This window comes from Rhamphochromis sp. 'chilingali', assembly GCF_963969265.1.
Source record: "Rhamphochromis sp. 'chilingali' genome assembly, chromosome: 16".
Lineage (NCBI taxonomy): Eukaryota > Metazoa > Chordata > Actinopteri > Cichliformes > Cichlidae > Rhamphochromis > Rhamphochromis sp. 'chilingali'.
The window spans coordinates 951,283-967,977 of record NC_137943.1 but is presented as its reverse complement, the minus strand read 5'-3'; the positions used below and the strand labels follow the sequence as shown (position 1 = coordinate 967,977).

The following is a 16,695-nucleotide window of genomic DNA, read 5'->3' as shown; positions in this document are numbered from 1 at the left end:
GGGCCATCTCTAATGATAACATGATGTTACGGTACTCTATTTTGAGTTCTAGTGAGAATACTGCAAGTGCACTTGTATCACCTGGTGCAAAGACTATGCTGAGGATTTTCCTCAGTAAAATTAAAAACACCAGTGTTTACTTTTTCGGTCTTCACAATGACAAAATGGCAAGACCAGTAAGAGATGCTGTTTGTTTTATGGTGCTGTCATGAGTTTACAATAACACATCCATGGTAAAAACTGGAGATCCAGCTGTTCCAATGTCATGAAATGGCACAGCATCAAAGCCTCACTGTTTTTACTCACTCTGTGTTTATACAACACTGTGCATTAAACCATTTCTTATTAACCTCTGTCTCTCTTCCACAGTGAGTCTTTTATCTTGTGTTCCTCCCGTCACCCACAAACTGGCCGCAGCAGATGATCCTGGTGGAGGTTTTTCCTGTTAAACAGAGTTTATTGTCATCACGTGCTTGGTCTGATTGTTGGGGTTTTCTCTGCATTATTCTCGGAGCTTTATCGTACAAAATAAAGCACCTGGAGGCAACTCGTTGTGGTTTGGCATTTTAAAAATAACATTTGAATTGAATTGAACTGACTTGATTCACAGCACAAGATAAGATGAACCTTTATGAGTCCCACACATGGAAAAGAGTTTGGCCATGGCAGAAAGTGGACAGCACAAAGTTACGAGCAGCAAAACCTAAGAAAAACAATAAAATAGAATAAAATCGAGGGCCCAGGACCCATATTAACAAACAGTCCTGATAGTAAGAGTAACTCAGAGTGATGATGTGGAAAGAAGGACTCCTGATCAAGCTGCATCAGATTGGTATTAAAGGAAAAATGTATAAATGGATCAGGAATTTTTTAACTGGCCTCATGTCTCGCAGTATCAAGTTTTCAGTTTTCCTTTTTTATTCTGTGTTGTTTGTGTACTGGTCATCAGCTTCATTAAATCGGCTCATTCTCTGTTTAAGGCAAACCTGCCTGACTGTCTGCTCTGGGTCCTCACCTTCTACACATGACACACATGTTCCTCCTGTTTGTGGACTGACATTCAAAATGTCTGGAAGATCACATCGTGCCAAACATCACGGTCCAGGCACGACTGATGTCCGACTGATGTAGCACATCCTGCCTGCTTCCAATGGCAGAATGGTGCAGTGGAGACACTGTGAAAAAAGGTGGAGGAACATTTTTACTAGAACAGAAACTTTACTGTTTTCCTACAGCCACAGGTCTGACCCCAGCTGAGCTGCTGATGGGGACCTCCTTTACCCAGATGTGGGAGCCCAGTCACAAAGTGAGATGTGACCAGAGATGGGCAGTAACACGTTACTTGTAACGCGTTACTGTAATCTGATTACTTTTTTCAGGTAATGAGTAAAGTAAGGGATTACTATTGCAAAAACGGTAATTAGATTACCGTTACTTTCCCGTAGGAACGCTGCATTACTGCGTTACTAAAACTGTGATTTTTTGCGAGAATGTCTCACGACAGTGACGTAAGCGAGTGCGACGTTAGTGACAACAGCTGTGTGCAGATCAACAATGGATCATATATCGATTGTGGGAGAGAGTATGAGCGTGCAGCGTCTAAAGCGTGGAAGTACTGACCTTACTTTGAGTTTGATTCCATAAAAAGTGACAAAAACATTAGTGTCCGCTGTGCGTGGGAAGAAAACTTCTTTTTACAGCGAAAAAACCCCTAAACTTCCAACAAGCACCGAGTAGCTACGACGTAATGGGAAACTCACAGAGAAACTCGCGGATTCTTCCACCGACCGCGGCACACCTGCACCAGGGTAAACCTCCACCTGTCATGGTCCTGGGTCGAGCGACCCAGTGTTTGAGTTTTATGTATCTTTTGTATTCATTTGTGCCCTAGTTTAGCTCATCTAGTTTATTTTGAGATTGCTGTTTAGTCCTTGTTCCTTAGTTGTTTATGTCATCTCCCCCTGTACTAAGTCTCCCCGGTTCATGCGTCATGTCTGCGTGGTTATGTTTAGTTCATGTCATGTCTAATCTCCATGTTTCCTGTTTTACTTTGAAAGTCTGTATTCAATGTCAGTGTATTCAGTTTCACCTCTCCTGTCGTTAGGTTCATGTGTGTCAGCTGTGCTCCCATGTGTGGCCACTTCCCCTGATCATCCCTCATGTGTATTTAGTCTCTGTGTTTCATACAGTCTGTGTCGCGTCGTCTGGGTGCCCACCCTCCGTGTTTCCATGCCCAGTCTTTTGTATCCCCAGCCATAGCATAGTTTGTTCCCAGTTTAGGTTTGTTTAGTTACTGCTCTTGTGCTGCCCTCATTCTTGTTTGTTTCTTTCGTGATCATCAGCCACAATAAAAGGCTCCCTTTTGTTTAAGTTCACTCCCGTATCCTCACTTGTGTGTGGTGGACCCAGGTGCGAACACATCTCCGCACGGTCTATCTCCACAAACCGTGACACCGCCTGCTATACAGGTGAAAATAGAGCAACAGGACCGCTGAGTCTTTGACTTTATTTATTTTCTGCTGTGTTTTACTTGCATCTATTTGAAAGACTGAGTGTAAACACAAAAAATATTTTATTTTATGTGCTGGAAAGTTTAAATGTTAAACTAATTTCTTCCAGTCAGAGAATGTTGCATATAATTTGTTTGCTTGATGCATAAAGTTAAAAGATTAAAACTAATAAAACAAGTTTTAAAAAGAGACTTTTCCATTTGATTACATTTTGTATGATGGATTATGTAGAAAAAGTAGAACTGGGCTGAAAGATCTATCGCTTTATCACCTCTTCAGGTTGTAAATCGTGTTTTTCAAAAGTAACTAAGTAATTAATTACTTTTGAAAATAAGTAATCAGCAATGTAACGGGATTACTTTTTGGGGGAAGTAATTAGTTACTGATTACTTTTTTCAAGTAACTTGACCAACACTGGATGTGACCTTCATGCCAGAGACTTTGTGAATGTCAAAAACTTTAACAGTGGCTCACAGTGGCTGCCAGGTCCAGTGTCTTTTGTTGTGGGATGACAGGTAGGTTTGCAGGCACCCATCTGTCCTGCACTGATGGAGAGGCGGCTTCACAGACGGTGTATGTTTTTCATGAGGACGGTGTGCGTGGCCTTGGGGACTGGGTAATGTTGTCAGCAGCCTCTGAGGTCAGTGCTGGTACAACCATTAGGGGCTGGCAGAGCACACTACTCCACTTTCTCCAAATCTGGCCACAAGAGCCCAGCTTGCTCTTGTTTCTGCGAAAGTGAAAAGGTCAAAGACGTAGCACAAGCTCTCTTCAATATGCTTTTAGAAATGGCAGATTTATTTAGGTGGTACGTGCCATTCTGTTTCCCTGTCAGGAGGGTAAAGTGCTTGTGTTGTGCATTCGTGGGACGTTTGGGTTTTACCGCGGTTTACACTTCAGGTTGCAAGAACATTTTAACCGCCTGTAGAAGCGACAAGAAAAAGTTAATTAAAAGTTCCAGAAACATCCTAAAGTTTCCATGCCTCCTTTTCCTGTGGAAGCAGCTAACAGATAACCTGGGTGGGTTGAACTTGCCTCATCGTACAGAGCCCAGCTGTCCTCAGAGTTCATCAGCTCAGAGCTTAAAATAAAGCCACTCTGTTGAACATCCTTCCTGAAACAGCGCTCTGTGCACCATTAAACTGTAGCAAATCTCCCATCACTACATCCGAGTCTGATCACTTTCCTGATATCCATGCTCATTAGAATCACTTTTTATAAACATTGCAGAGTCTGTCCATAAGTTGATAACCTCAGTGGATTTTAAAGAATATATAAAGTACAGACTTTCAGCTTAAATTTAGGAAGTCTAACAAAAGTATTGCATAAACTGTTCAGGAGTTACAGCCACTTTTATTCAAAATCTGAATACAAAAATGTCATAATTGTCCAAACACTGAGGTGTGACTCTCCGCTTACGGCGGCTGTCCTGCTTTCCAGAAGAAATGTTTTGGAAGAAATGTCTGCAGCAGGACTTTCCTGTTGCATTAGAGCAGTGTTTAGTAAAACGACTGTAGTAATCATGCATCGAAATTACTGGAGTGTAAGACAGAGACCAAAGCTTCAATACAAAAGTTTATTTTCATCAAATTAAAAAAGCAGTAAAACATCATCGTATACAGAGAGTAGACTGCCCACAGTGAGTTTCAGACAGTGAAGCTGGGTGGCGTTTGAGGTTTTTCCCTTCTCAGAATATCATCATCGTGTCCTGTAAATATACGGAGCCAAAGGAAAAACAAGTGGACATTTTCGTTTTAAGCCTTCAGAGCAGGGTCACGAAACACAGTGGGAACAAACTGATACTTTTAGTGAGACACACAATACAAAACCCCTGATATAAAATCATGACATGTATCACTGAGGTTGGCGGTTGTGATTTCACCTTCAGCTTCATTAATTAGTGCTAATGACAAATTCACTGCCCCAGTTTTACTTAATTACTAGGGGTGCAACGATATTCGTATCGATATTGAACCGTTTGATACAGTGCTTTCGGTTCGGTACGCATATGTATCGAACAATACAACATTTTAAATTTATTTTATCAACTTTTCTTCTGACGATGCTGTCTGTGTTGAGAGCTCAGTGGATCTGCGTTCGACTTATCCGCCTAGGCTGCACTGTCGAGCGCAGATCCACTGAGCGCAACACAAGCTAGCAAGACAGAAGCTAAGCTCGTTGCAACATGGCAAATTGAACCTCCCCCACCCTCATTCAGATCTGGCCTTTGGAACTATTTTGGTTTTCATGTGACGTATGACCCTGAAGGTAAGCGCGTCATGGACTAAAGTAAAACAGTATGTTGGATGTGCCACGCAATGCTCAATTACATGGGTGGGAACTAGTGTGTTAGCGCAGTTAGCTTGTTAGCTTGTTAGCCGTCCAGCCCCACGCACGGGGCAATCCGCGGTAGCTCGTTAACGGAGATTTGCCGTATTGTGGCGTTAACGTCATTTCAGATTAACGCTGACAGCACTAGTGGGAACACAACGAATATGACTGCACATTTACTCCGACAGCATCCTAGTGCAAAGACAAGTGGAAGCAGACAAAAACAACAAGCAGCATGCTAGAAACTTTACCCGAGTCATTTAGACAGCCGTTAGCACAGGATTCTCCTTATGGGGACCTGATATGTTTAATATGCTGCTGAGAATATAGCCCAGAAGAAGCGTCTAGTAGAGCTTTTATTTTGAAAGAGCCATTTCTCTGTAATAAACTCTCTTTTCCAAAGATGAGGGATTCCTCAATCAGATAGATTTTTTAAAAAAATTATTTTGTTGTTTCAGCAACATTAAATTTAAAAACTGTACGTTTGAGTTAAAATATATATTTATAATTGTAATAAATGACAAATTAAAAAGGCATGAACATTTTTTTGTATCGAACCGAACCGTGAATTTTGTGTATCGTTGCACCCCTATTAATTACAGCATTTAAAAACAAAAGCTGAAGAAGCAAGCAGATAAACCAGTGAAGGAGGCAAACTGGTTTCCTTTTTCTCATCCACAAAAACCAGTGGGTGAAATCTGTGCCACAAGACCTTTGGGCAAAAATATTTTGATCATAATCAAACTATGAACTACAGAGGAGACGACAACAGATATGAAACTGAAAACAAGGTAACCAGTCACCAAAAAACCCACGAGGGCTTTGTTGACTGAAGCAGGGCTGCTTTTCACCTTTGAACCAAATTCACCTGGAACAGTTTGTTACCATTGATTTGAATACAAGTCTAACAAACCCTGTAAAGTGAAATTCCTTCATTTGTGCTGTCTCATTGACACTTTGGTGACAAGCTAAATACTTACGTTGAATTTCTTCATGTTACTGTAAGGCTGTTTCCCTGCTGTTTTAGCCCATGTAAAGAAAAGTTGGAGTCTTGAGTTCCTGATTGTTCCACTTTACAGAAACTGGCTTCAGCTCAGTCAGGGTGCAGAAGCAGGAGCTCCCAACATGGTTCTCAATGAAACTAATTGGAGCGTAATTTGCTATTTACCTCTGATTCTAAATATTAGCCCCCATTTTAAATTCTCTGTTCACATCAGAATGACTCATGTACTTTCATTACTCTTATAAGTGATTTTTGTTCAAAATCAATAGCATTCTGCTAATGCATGCTAATGGGTTCGTTAAGAATTTACATCAACACGCTTCCTTCTGGTTAGAGATGGCACGATACCACTTTTTTATGTCCGATACCGATACCGATATCATAAATTTGGATATCTGCCGATACCGATATGAATCCGATATAGTGTTTTTTAATCAACAAAACTGTTTTTTAAAATATCTTGCTGCATTTTGCAAGTCTGCAAGTTCATACTCAAGTTTAAAACAACAACTACACTAAAGCTATTCTGTTATACCTGTATACAAAAAAAAATATTTCATAGTTCAGCAATACTGATCAATCTAATAAACTTAGACCTACACCATCCTCCCTATTCTGGTATTTTAAAGAGTACTTAGCGTAAATATTAAGCAACCTAACTAATAGGGTTCCAACTCCCAGCAACAACAAAAATAAATAAATAAAAAATAGGGAACCACCCCTCACGCGCCACCTCATGATGCTTAATCGACGTAATCAACCTTAATTTGATGCAGTGTAAAAAAAAAAATGCACAGAAATCAATTATTTTTCAAGAAATATTAAATAGATTCAACATCTTTCTTCAACAAAATTGCAGACTGCACAGATGGTACCTTCCCAAAGGAAAAAGTACTATAGCTTACTAGGGTATATATATTAGACTTAATAGTCACTATATACAGTAATTGACTTCTATTCATTTTACATCAAATTAAAACTTTGGGTGTCAGATAATTATTTATTAAAAGCTCGACATTTTAAATGAGAATAAGAAAGAAAAGTATGTCTTTGTGCCCCCTTTTCCCTGTTCATGCCCTATCGGCCCCCCTGGCTAAACTTTGCTAGATCCGCCCCTGCACAGTTACGTCAGCTACGTAGAAAAAGATCCTGGAGTAGAAAGTAATATTAAATACATTCTAACAACAGCTTATCAAGCTTAAACGTGCTGCTGTTGTTCAGCCGCTGGTTTCCTCTTTCTGGTGCAAAGTGGACCAAAAACAAACCAGAGAGACGGACTCGCCACAGAAAAGCCGATCAGCTGATCGTTAGCAGTTTCATGATTGAAGTAGCAGCAAGAAGAGGCAGTCGCTCGTTAAGCTTAACGTGGGAATGCTTTACAAACATTCAGAGATGGACTTACACACTTGCTTTACTTCTCTCGGGGATAACTTTGTCGGAGATGAAATGCCGGGTTGCTAGCGAAGCTCCACATGCTATCCAGACCACCGACAGGTCCCGCATGCCACAGCTGCTCTATCACGTGATGCATACTGCTCCGACGTGCTAACGTCGTTCTGAGGCGAGTTACGGCGTGTTGCAAGTTTTGTGAGGTGCTTTCGTGATATTTAATGGATCGGATTACATTTTTTATTTTTCTCCGATATCCGATCCAGTAATTTAGGTCAGTATCGGACCGATACCGATACGTAATATCGGATCGGTCCATCTCTACTTCTGGTACATGCTTTCAAATGGTAACTAGATGTTAGTCGGACACTTCCATCTGGTTGAGGTGGTTAAAGGTGAAGCTTGCAGGAGGCTGCTATTATAGATTTTCTACCATTGTTTGCTTTGTGGCTAAAATCCAAATACAGGCTGCAGAGGAGCGGCTGCTGTCGCTGTGATCACCAGTGAATATCGAAACCTTCTACAGTCGTTGATCGAAACGTGATGGAAGTCTCCAGGAAAAAAACGCTGAAGAGTTCTGGGTTACAGCACCATAGTTACTCGTAACCATAGGGTTACTCGTATGAGCATGTATTAGTAACCCCGGCACTATGGTGCTGTACAGCAGCATTCATTCTAGATCATCACACAAGCAGAATTCTAGAGTATTTAAGAGGTCTTTGTCTATGTTCTCTATTTGTATCAATATTTTTACATTATACTGATGCAAACACATTTTTGCATTCTGCACTCACATCTCTGACAACAGATTCCCCTGTATCCTACACACTGGACAAGGCATCTTATTTACAGTGTTCTTGGTATGGTGAATGTGTTAGCATACAGTTGGTCACGCAGGGTTTATGTTCAACTGTGTCTTGATGTTAAGAGTGTCCGAGTCTTCACCAGCTCCTGAGAGAGATGTACAGGACTGCTGAACGCACCTGTCTGTAGCCATACTTTATGATTATTTTCCTGGAGATTTGATGTTTAACATTACATGTAAAATATGGTGAATTCAGCTTTGTTTGATTTCAATCATTCTCTCCATCGCGGCATGAAGAGTGACACCCCTGCTGTGAAGGCATGGACTCTCCATGTACATGATGGAAACTATAAAGCATACTGTCAAAGAAAACATTACTCGACAACTGTTTTTGTTATATAAACTTGTATTTTGTAATAGGAAAAGACTCTGGAGAAATTAAAGACGCAACTGATTATAGTTCCAGTATAATGAGTTCAACCACAGTTCTGCCACCAGAACAAGAAAGCAAAAAAGACAAACAATCATGTAAGAGTAAGTCGACCCCTCCATTCTCAGCCAGCCAACAGGCGTCCACTGTTCTGTTTGCAGGGCAGCAGAAGGGCACTTAGCTGAAAGAAAGAATGAAAGCAAAAGAACTCAAACCTCATTTAGGCCTGCCACGAGTCTTTGAAAGTTTCCTATGATTAGAGCTGAAGATATTTGGGCTTCACCGTTGTGATAGTTGATTAACATTTCTACATAAGATTCCAAAAATAGAGATTTAAGACTTTTATCACCTTTGAAAATGACTTGGTAAACTGTTTCTGGACGGGTGTGCAGTGAGGACAGATCAAAGCTTAGCTGGTGATCTCAAATTTTATTTATAGGCATTCGCACCTACCAGCACATCTGTTGGGTTCTATATGAAGTCTATGTGTGCTCAAGTGCTCATATTTTCTTAAAGCAATTTTAAGAGGCAGCTCTCTCAGTTTAGTAGCTTGAATGTTGCTATCCTCAGATCTGCAATGGTCTAAATGTCACCTGAACTCATCTTTGACACAGATGGTGTAGCTGTTAGAAGTCACTGTCCTCAGCCTCGTACAGGTCAGCTAGTTTCCTGAAACGGGGCCCCCAGTCACTCAGGTAGTTGTAGTCCTGTTCAGCCTCGGATGAAGCCGAGCCCAGCGAACTGAGCGACTCGGCCACTGACCCCACTCCTTCATAGGCATACGTGGCCAGTGAGTCGTACGGTGGCGCTGTGGGGCTATAGTCATTCTCCATCACTCTCTGGTTGATGAACTCGCATACATCCCCATTATCACGTGCAGCCATGCGTATTGGAGGCATAAGCAGGCTGGAGGGAGCTGGGGCAGGGTGGCGAGTTGTTGGATACAGCAGAGTATCAGTAGGGATGATGTCACGCCTCTGTTTAGCACCCTCATCAGAGGCAGCTGCAGCAGCTGGGTGTCGCAGGGCGCCAATATCAAAAGCCTGGGTGTCCTCCTCGCCACCACCCTCATCATTGTAGCTAACCACGTTGTCCCTGACATCTTCTTTGGAGATAATAAGAGGTTCCTGCTTCCTTTGGTGTCTTAATGCTGTGAATAGAACCACAACCACTGTAGAAAAGAGAACAACGATGCAGGATTAGATTATAATCGTGTCCCAGTGGAGCATGAATTTAAACAACCAGCCACCATAGATAACAGATATAAGGACCACTGCTGCTTAATTAAATGATCTCATTTTTGGTCACTTTGTGTTTCTTTGTTATGCCCTATGATGAACATTGTTCACAATAGTTGCTGAGATCTGGGAACAAATGAAGCCCTTTATCTACTGGTAAAATCAGACTCTGTTATGTGGTAGGCACCCTGTTGCCTCTCACAGTCCTAAAGCAGTTGGATGTGATCAGTGTTGGGGAGTAACGGAATACATGTACCGCCGTTACGTATTTAAAATACAAAATATGAGTAACTGTATTCCGTTACAGTTACCGTTTAAAAAGGTGGTATTCAGAATACAGTTACTTTGTTGAAATAAATGGATTACACTGCGGTACTTTCCTGTTTCATATTGTCGCGGGTCAGGACTGTTTGGGTTTTGTTTGACAGCTACGCTCTGTTGTTCCAGGCGGCAGCGTTACGGTTGCCATGGTTACAGGGCGACGCTCTCTCTCTCTCTGCGACTGTGTGTTTCCTGGGTGAGAGAGCGCCTTTTCGTTGTTGTTGTGCTAAGCTAACAGGCAGAATGCTACAAGCATAGCTCTAAAGAATGTAGCATCATGGGCAGTGTAGTCCGTGTTGCAGGGAGAATGGACTGCCATACACGTTATGGGTCTGTGAGCGCGAGGAGGGAGAAAAAGGGGAGTGGAAGGGTACGAGTTGTCATTGAGAAAAAACGGGAGCTGGAAGCATGTAAATATAATAATAACCACTGCAGCCAAGAAGAGAGCCTGACGAGCCCAGCTGTAAGTAAGCTATTAAGACTCGACTGTACACCGTGTTCGTGTTTTCCTCTGAAACAATAAGTTCCGTTGGAGCAGCCTTTCAACGCCTCTCTCTGTCTCTCGCAAGAAAAGTTGACCCACACAACAAAGTAAAGCTATTTTTCGGCTACGAGCCGACAGGGACCCGCCCTATTAGTCAGAGGTGCCTTTACTACAGTTCGGAGTCGCGGACCTTCAGTAACAGTAATAAATCACAGCAATAGTACATTCACGTTGTTGTAAAAAGCATGATAATATATTAAGTAATCCAAAGTATTCAGAATACGTTACTGTCATTGAGTAACGTAACGGAATACGTTACAGAATACATTTTGGGGCATGTATTCTGTATTCTGTAATGGAATACATTTTAAAAGTAACCTTCCCAACACTGGGTGTGATTTAAACAAGGAAGTGAGCAGTTAAACAGGATATACCTGTCATCATTCACACAGAGTTAAAATGGGCTAGAACACATGTGTCAAAGTCAAGGCCCGCGGGCCACATCCAAGCCCGGCGTACATTTATATCCGGCCCGCGAGATCATTTTATATAGATGTACTGTTATTGTTATGCATGGCCCGGCGATATGAGGCGCTAATAATATACAAACTACAGATCCCATAATGCAGCACTGCAGCCTCCTTGCTGACCGCTAGGCTAACTGGGAACATTCCCACCTCAATCAAGTCAAACTTCTGTTATCCGATTGTTCAGTCTGACGTCACTAGCCGTGTCTGGGTCTAAACTCCGCTGCAGGTCCATATATCAAACGATCACTGTGACATTACTGAGAGTTAAAAACTGTCTAAAGTCTTTCATCTTTAATAAAATGATCAGCCTTCTCCTCTACCAGGTGTAACAATTGAGTTTAACATCCAGGCATCCATGAAAACGGAATTTATGACATTTAACGGAGTTAGAAGTTAGCAGGGAGTTAGCTCGCTAGCTTCTATCTAAATACAATATAGCATGTCCTGACTGCGGGGTTTTGGAAACAAATTAAAACGTACAGCTCTGCTATCACTTCCAGCATAAATGAAGACAGAAAACTAAACAGCAGTGACGTTTGTAGGGTTACTGAAGTTGGGCTAGCTGATATATAATGATGTGCTACGTGACTGCTAGCGACACAGCTATGTTAGCATAATATAAACAAGCTAACTTTTTTTCCACTGGATAAAAGTTAACGTGAGTGTTCTCGGTGGTCAGGAACAAATGTAATCGCATGGCAGGATGCTGTAAAAGGACCAAACTTCAGCCAGAGAACAACTGAGATAATCTATCCACAATACGAGGTTAGTCATTCATATACTGCTGCATGGGCTGGGCTGTAGTTACATCCTAAGGTTTTAAAAACTGAGCCTAAATAAATGATTAGTGGTAATAAAAGCCGAGGGAGGTCAACAGGGATCACTGACTGTTTTAGGAGCTTTTTGAGATTAAATAGAAGAAAATACAAAACATTAAACATGTTAACAACACAAAAGCCATATTAAACGCAGACTACTTTAGACCCGGAAGTAGGATTCGTCACGTCATCACTGAACGACCGGATTGCGAAGCTAGCCGCTTACAATGGTGGAGAGAAAAGTTGATTCTGAAAGCAGAGCCTTTCAGCACCAGTGGGAGGCTGAATATATGTTTACAGACATGCTGGTAAAGCCGTGCGTCTTATTAGTGGAGCTAATGTGGCTGTAGTTAAGGAATTTAGTTTAAGACGGCACTACGAGACAAAACGTCAGGATAAGCTGAAAAACCTAAATGCAGAAACTACAGGAAGTAGAATCGTTTGTCACCAGAGCAAAATCACAAACTGAAGCTGTTGTGAAAGCAAGTTTTACTGTAGCAGAGGAGCCAAATGAGCCCGGTACCACTCTGAAGAGCTGCAGGATGAAGCTGTGGACGTCTTCCGTCCAGACAAAACGCAGATTTAGGCAAATGTGAGCCTGAGCAGAAATACGATTGCTGATCGGGTTTGTGAGACGGTCACTGATTTAAGAACACAGTTGTGTGAAAGAAGCAAAAACTTCACTGCATACTCTCTTGCTGTGGATGAAAGTAGACATGATGGACACTGCACAGCTGGCCATCTTCATCCGTGGAGAGGAAATATTGAACATTAAATCGATGCACGGGACAACGACAGGAAAATACATTTTTTAAAACGTATGTCAAAGTGTAACGACGTGAAACTGTCCTGGGACAAACTTGTTGGACTTACAACAGATGGAGCGCCGGTGCTGTGCGGTGAAAAAAGTAGTCAGCAGGATGCGAGTAAAGATGCAGGAGAAATGTACCGGTGAGTTATCAGCATATCACCGCATCACACACCAGGAAAGGCTGTGTGGTCCTAAAAATGGAGCATGTAATGATCACCGTGACGCAGACCGTACATTTTATCTGAGCTAAAAGTTTAAATCACCGTCAGTTTCAGTCTTTTATGTGGGAAATAGATTCAGAGTTTGCCCACATTCCTTCATGCAGAGCTCCGCTGGCTGAGTTGGGATAAAAGTTCTCAATAGAGTTTTTGAGCTCAGCAAGGAAACCTGTCAGTTCATGGACATGTATGATGCGGTGAAGGCGTTTCAAGCTGTCACAAATGCACCAGTGCAGCCTGCCTCACTTCCCCTGTTGCCAAGTAATGTTGAACCAAGTCAGCGCACTTTGCTGAGCTGCACCTGTGCAGATTCAGATGCAGCTGCAGTGTAATGATGCACTCAGGGAAAGTACGACACTGAATGACCGCACAGTTTATTAGCTCCACTCCTGCAGCAACCAGGGGCGGAGCGTGGGGGTGGCTTACGGGGCTTAAGCCCGGGTTGTTTTGTCAGAAGCCCGGGGTATTTTGGAGTGTAATTTTTTCATAGTTAGATGCCTGGCTGACAACTGTATAAAACAAAAAGTACACACAATATTCGAAGCACATAGTGCACACTGTGGGAATTTACGACTGTGCGTGAATCCCCCCCTGATATTGGTATGATCCAAGCTCAGGCACTAAGCGACTGAGCGAGGGGGCGGGGGGAGCTGCTGCCCGTGAGTGCGCTGTTGGAGAGACGGAGCCAGCCATACTAAGGAGAGCTTAAGTTTGACCAGGTACCAAAGCAAATCATTCGTACCGTACAAATAATGTAAATATGACGGTGCATCACGAAAGATTGATATGAAACTGATCACTTGACCAATATTATTTTACTTGCTCTTCAAGTGAATCAACAAATGGCGAAATGAAAAGCCGAACAAATGCTATTTTTTAGAGAGTCTTAGCTTACGTGTGTTTATTTCATATTTTCAGTTCTTACCCTCCCCGACTAAATCGGTTTCAGTTATGTACTGAAATATAAGAATGGACATTAGAGGCTTCTTTCAAAGAAAAAACTCAGGTAAATGTTATTTTATATATTATGCTTTGTATGTTGTTCAGTATATTTCTATGCAAAACAAGAGGGATTTCAGTACACAGCAGGATATTCACATTTGTAACCAGATATTTACACTTTAGGGAGAAAACATAAAACATTTTTACTGTACAACATCAATTTAGAGTAAACTTTTGTTTTAGATAAATATTGAAATATATTTTGAATTAGTTAAATGTCAGAATAAAGAGAGACAGAGCTTCTATTTTTTATCACTTTCATTAAATTTAGGAGTACATGTACACTAAGTTTATTGTTAATTAATAAGAAAACTCCAGACAATTCCATTCTGAGCTGAAGAAGCTTCTGATAGGTTAGTAGAGTCCATGTGAGTAAACTGGTGGCACAGCTGTGGATGCATATAAGGCAAAACACAGAGCCTGTTTCTTTGACATGGGAACATCAAGAGATGTCAACCAAAACACCAGGAAAAGAACTGTGGAGCTCCATAAGTGTGGCTCAATTTGAATACAATTTGGTGCCATTTACAATTAAGACATACAGATAGTTTCTCTCTTTACTCTTAAAGTTAACAAATATGTTTTTATATTTATCAATCTAAAAAAATAAACATTTAGTCTGATTTGATGTTACAATTAAAAAAGTGTTTTTATCTGAAGAGTTTGTAAATATCTGGTTTCAACTGTATATTTGATGATTGTCAGCACAAAGAGAGAGAGAGGAGAACGAGGACAGAACAGAGATGAACAAGAGCAGGTGAGACACACATGTTAGTCAAATGGTTGCTTACTAAAAGTATCACTGTATCATAGGTACTCATGTATCTCGTACCTAGTGTTTCTTTTTAGGTTTGCTATTTTTCAAATTCTATATTTATTAAGTTCTGCAGGCTTGTTTGCACAACAAGGCTAAATAATTATATAAACTTTTCTCAATCTAAATATTGGACTTTGGTAGAATTAAATAAATAAGTGTAGTGCAGGTCTATGATGATTTTTAGTGCTACTATCATCTAGTTCTGATTCTGGTTCTGTCTTGGTTAAGTCCTCAGTAGTCCTGCTTTTGAACTGTTGTAGTCCTGTTTTAATTCTGGATCAGTTCTGGGTCTGGTTGAACTGGGGTTTAGTCCTCGTGTCTTGATGCAGCCCTGACTTTGTTCTGTCTTGCTGCTCAATTAAAAAACTAGTTTAAGGTGTCCTGCATGTGTGATATATATATTTCCCTATATGAAGTCATTCTTTTTTGAACAAAACTCAAAACAGAGCCTATTAATCTTTCAGTCATTTCTAAACACCCCCCCCCCCCCCCCCCTCAAAAAAAAAAAAAAATCCCACATGCATACTACCCTTTAGGGCTAAGCCCCGGGTGTTTCAAATGTCTGGCTCCGCCTCTGGCAGCAACGCCCAGCTCCGTCTACATGCGGCTCCAACCTTGTGTTTGCTTTCATTTACTTTTTCTGGGGGTTTTGGCAGCATGTTCATATTTCTAACTTGCATAATTTTGACAGGATATATTTTTATGAAGAGCAAAATATTTAAAGTTAAAGTTTATTTTTTTTAAGTTTATTTAATCTGGAATAATATTCCTGTCTGTTTTTATTCATATTTATGTTTAAAAAACAGTTTTAGTGTCTTCAATAAATGTTTATCTTGTTTGGCCCCCGACCTAAAGTGTGCCTTGAGTTTTGGCCCCCTGTGCAATTGAGTTTGACGCCCCTGGGCTAGAACAATGTGAAACACTGTTCTGGGACCAGTTAAATCAATAAATGTCATTGGCACTTTTATACATAAAGCCTGGTGTTCCTTTCAGCTGTAGTGTGGAGATTTCTACTCAATAATCACAATTTGTTTCGTGTTATTTCTTTCAAGGAGCTCAAAGAATAAGAAGAAACATACAAGTGGGTTTCAGGATGTGTGGTTGTGCAAAATCTGGCTTCCAAGGAGCAAGACTTGAGTCATTTTGAAGGTGGTGGTTGGCAGCAGTTCCCCAGGCTTTCTGAAGTCTTTGAAAGTTTTCCCATGAACACCAGCTGCTTTTTCACCATTCTTTAATTGTTGTAGCTGTCTGTTTTCAGAGGAGTTTTTGTTTATTTTGTTTCATTTTTGTCACTTTAAATTGACCCATGACTCATTCCTGTTAGCTTTATCATCACTCTAGCACAGGGGTCTGCAACCTTTAGCACCCAAAGAGCCATTTGGAGCTGGTTTCCACGCAAAAGAAAACACTGACAGCTGCAAATACTTTGTGACATCTAAAATGAAGACAACACTGTATATATTGTTTTTTTACCTTTATGCTTTGTGTGAACAACTAAAGTGTGTTGCTTATGAAATCCATGAAGTGCTACAGAGAAAATTACATTTTATTTATGTAATGAACACATTTTGAACTCTTAAAGAAATATAAGAAAAGGAAAGCTGAACTAAAATGATCCAGAAACAAAAACTGTTGTGAGCCGCCCTTATATCTCCTTTGGGCTTTTGGAGCCTTGACCTGACTTTTAAAAAATAACTGGGGAAAAAAGCTCGATGCTGCTGAAAGATAAAAAATAGATATTTGCAAAATTCTGCCTAAATATGTATTTTACCAGGTTAATGTGTGTAGCGGGGCGTGGTCTGCAGCGCCAGCTGTGTGCGCACAGCAACCACATATGAAAAGTGGTCAATAAAGAGATGGGACTTCTGCTCCTGAACCTCTGCGCACAGCGTCTGCAGATCGAGGCTGTACTTTCATCTTCACGCAGGACTGTAAGCTGTCGTCTGTGAGGCGTGAGCGTGTTTGTTTTTAACAGAGTTCACGGTGGA

The 16,695-nt window shown here is 41.1% G+C and overlaps 1 protein-coding gene across 2 annotated transcripts in view; it reads right to left on the bottom strand.

The window, feature by feature from the left end:
- Positions 1–8,025: 8,025 nt before the first annotated feature.
- Positions 8,026–16,695, bottom strand: part of LOC308383416 (cadherin-6-like) — a 72,504-nt gene continuing 63,834 nt past the window's right edge. Inside the window, exons 12-13 of one of the 2 annotated variants that reach the window (XM_080861343.1) lie at positions 9,062–9,639; positions 8,026–8,649 (exon numbers count right to left, since the gene is read on the bottom strand). In XM_080861343.1, coding sequence (XP_080717469.1) covers positions 9,095–9,639 — 545 coding nt within the window. In that variant the 3' untranslated portion in view covers positions 8,026–8,649; positions 9,062–9,094. Of the gene's footprint in view, positions 9,640–16,695 lie in introns of both variants that reach the window. The other variant, XM_080861342.1, reaches the window with a different exon arrangement.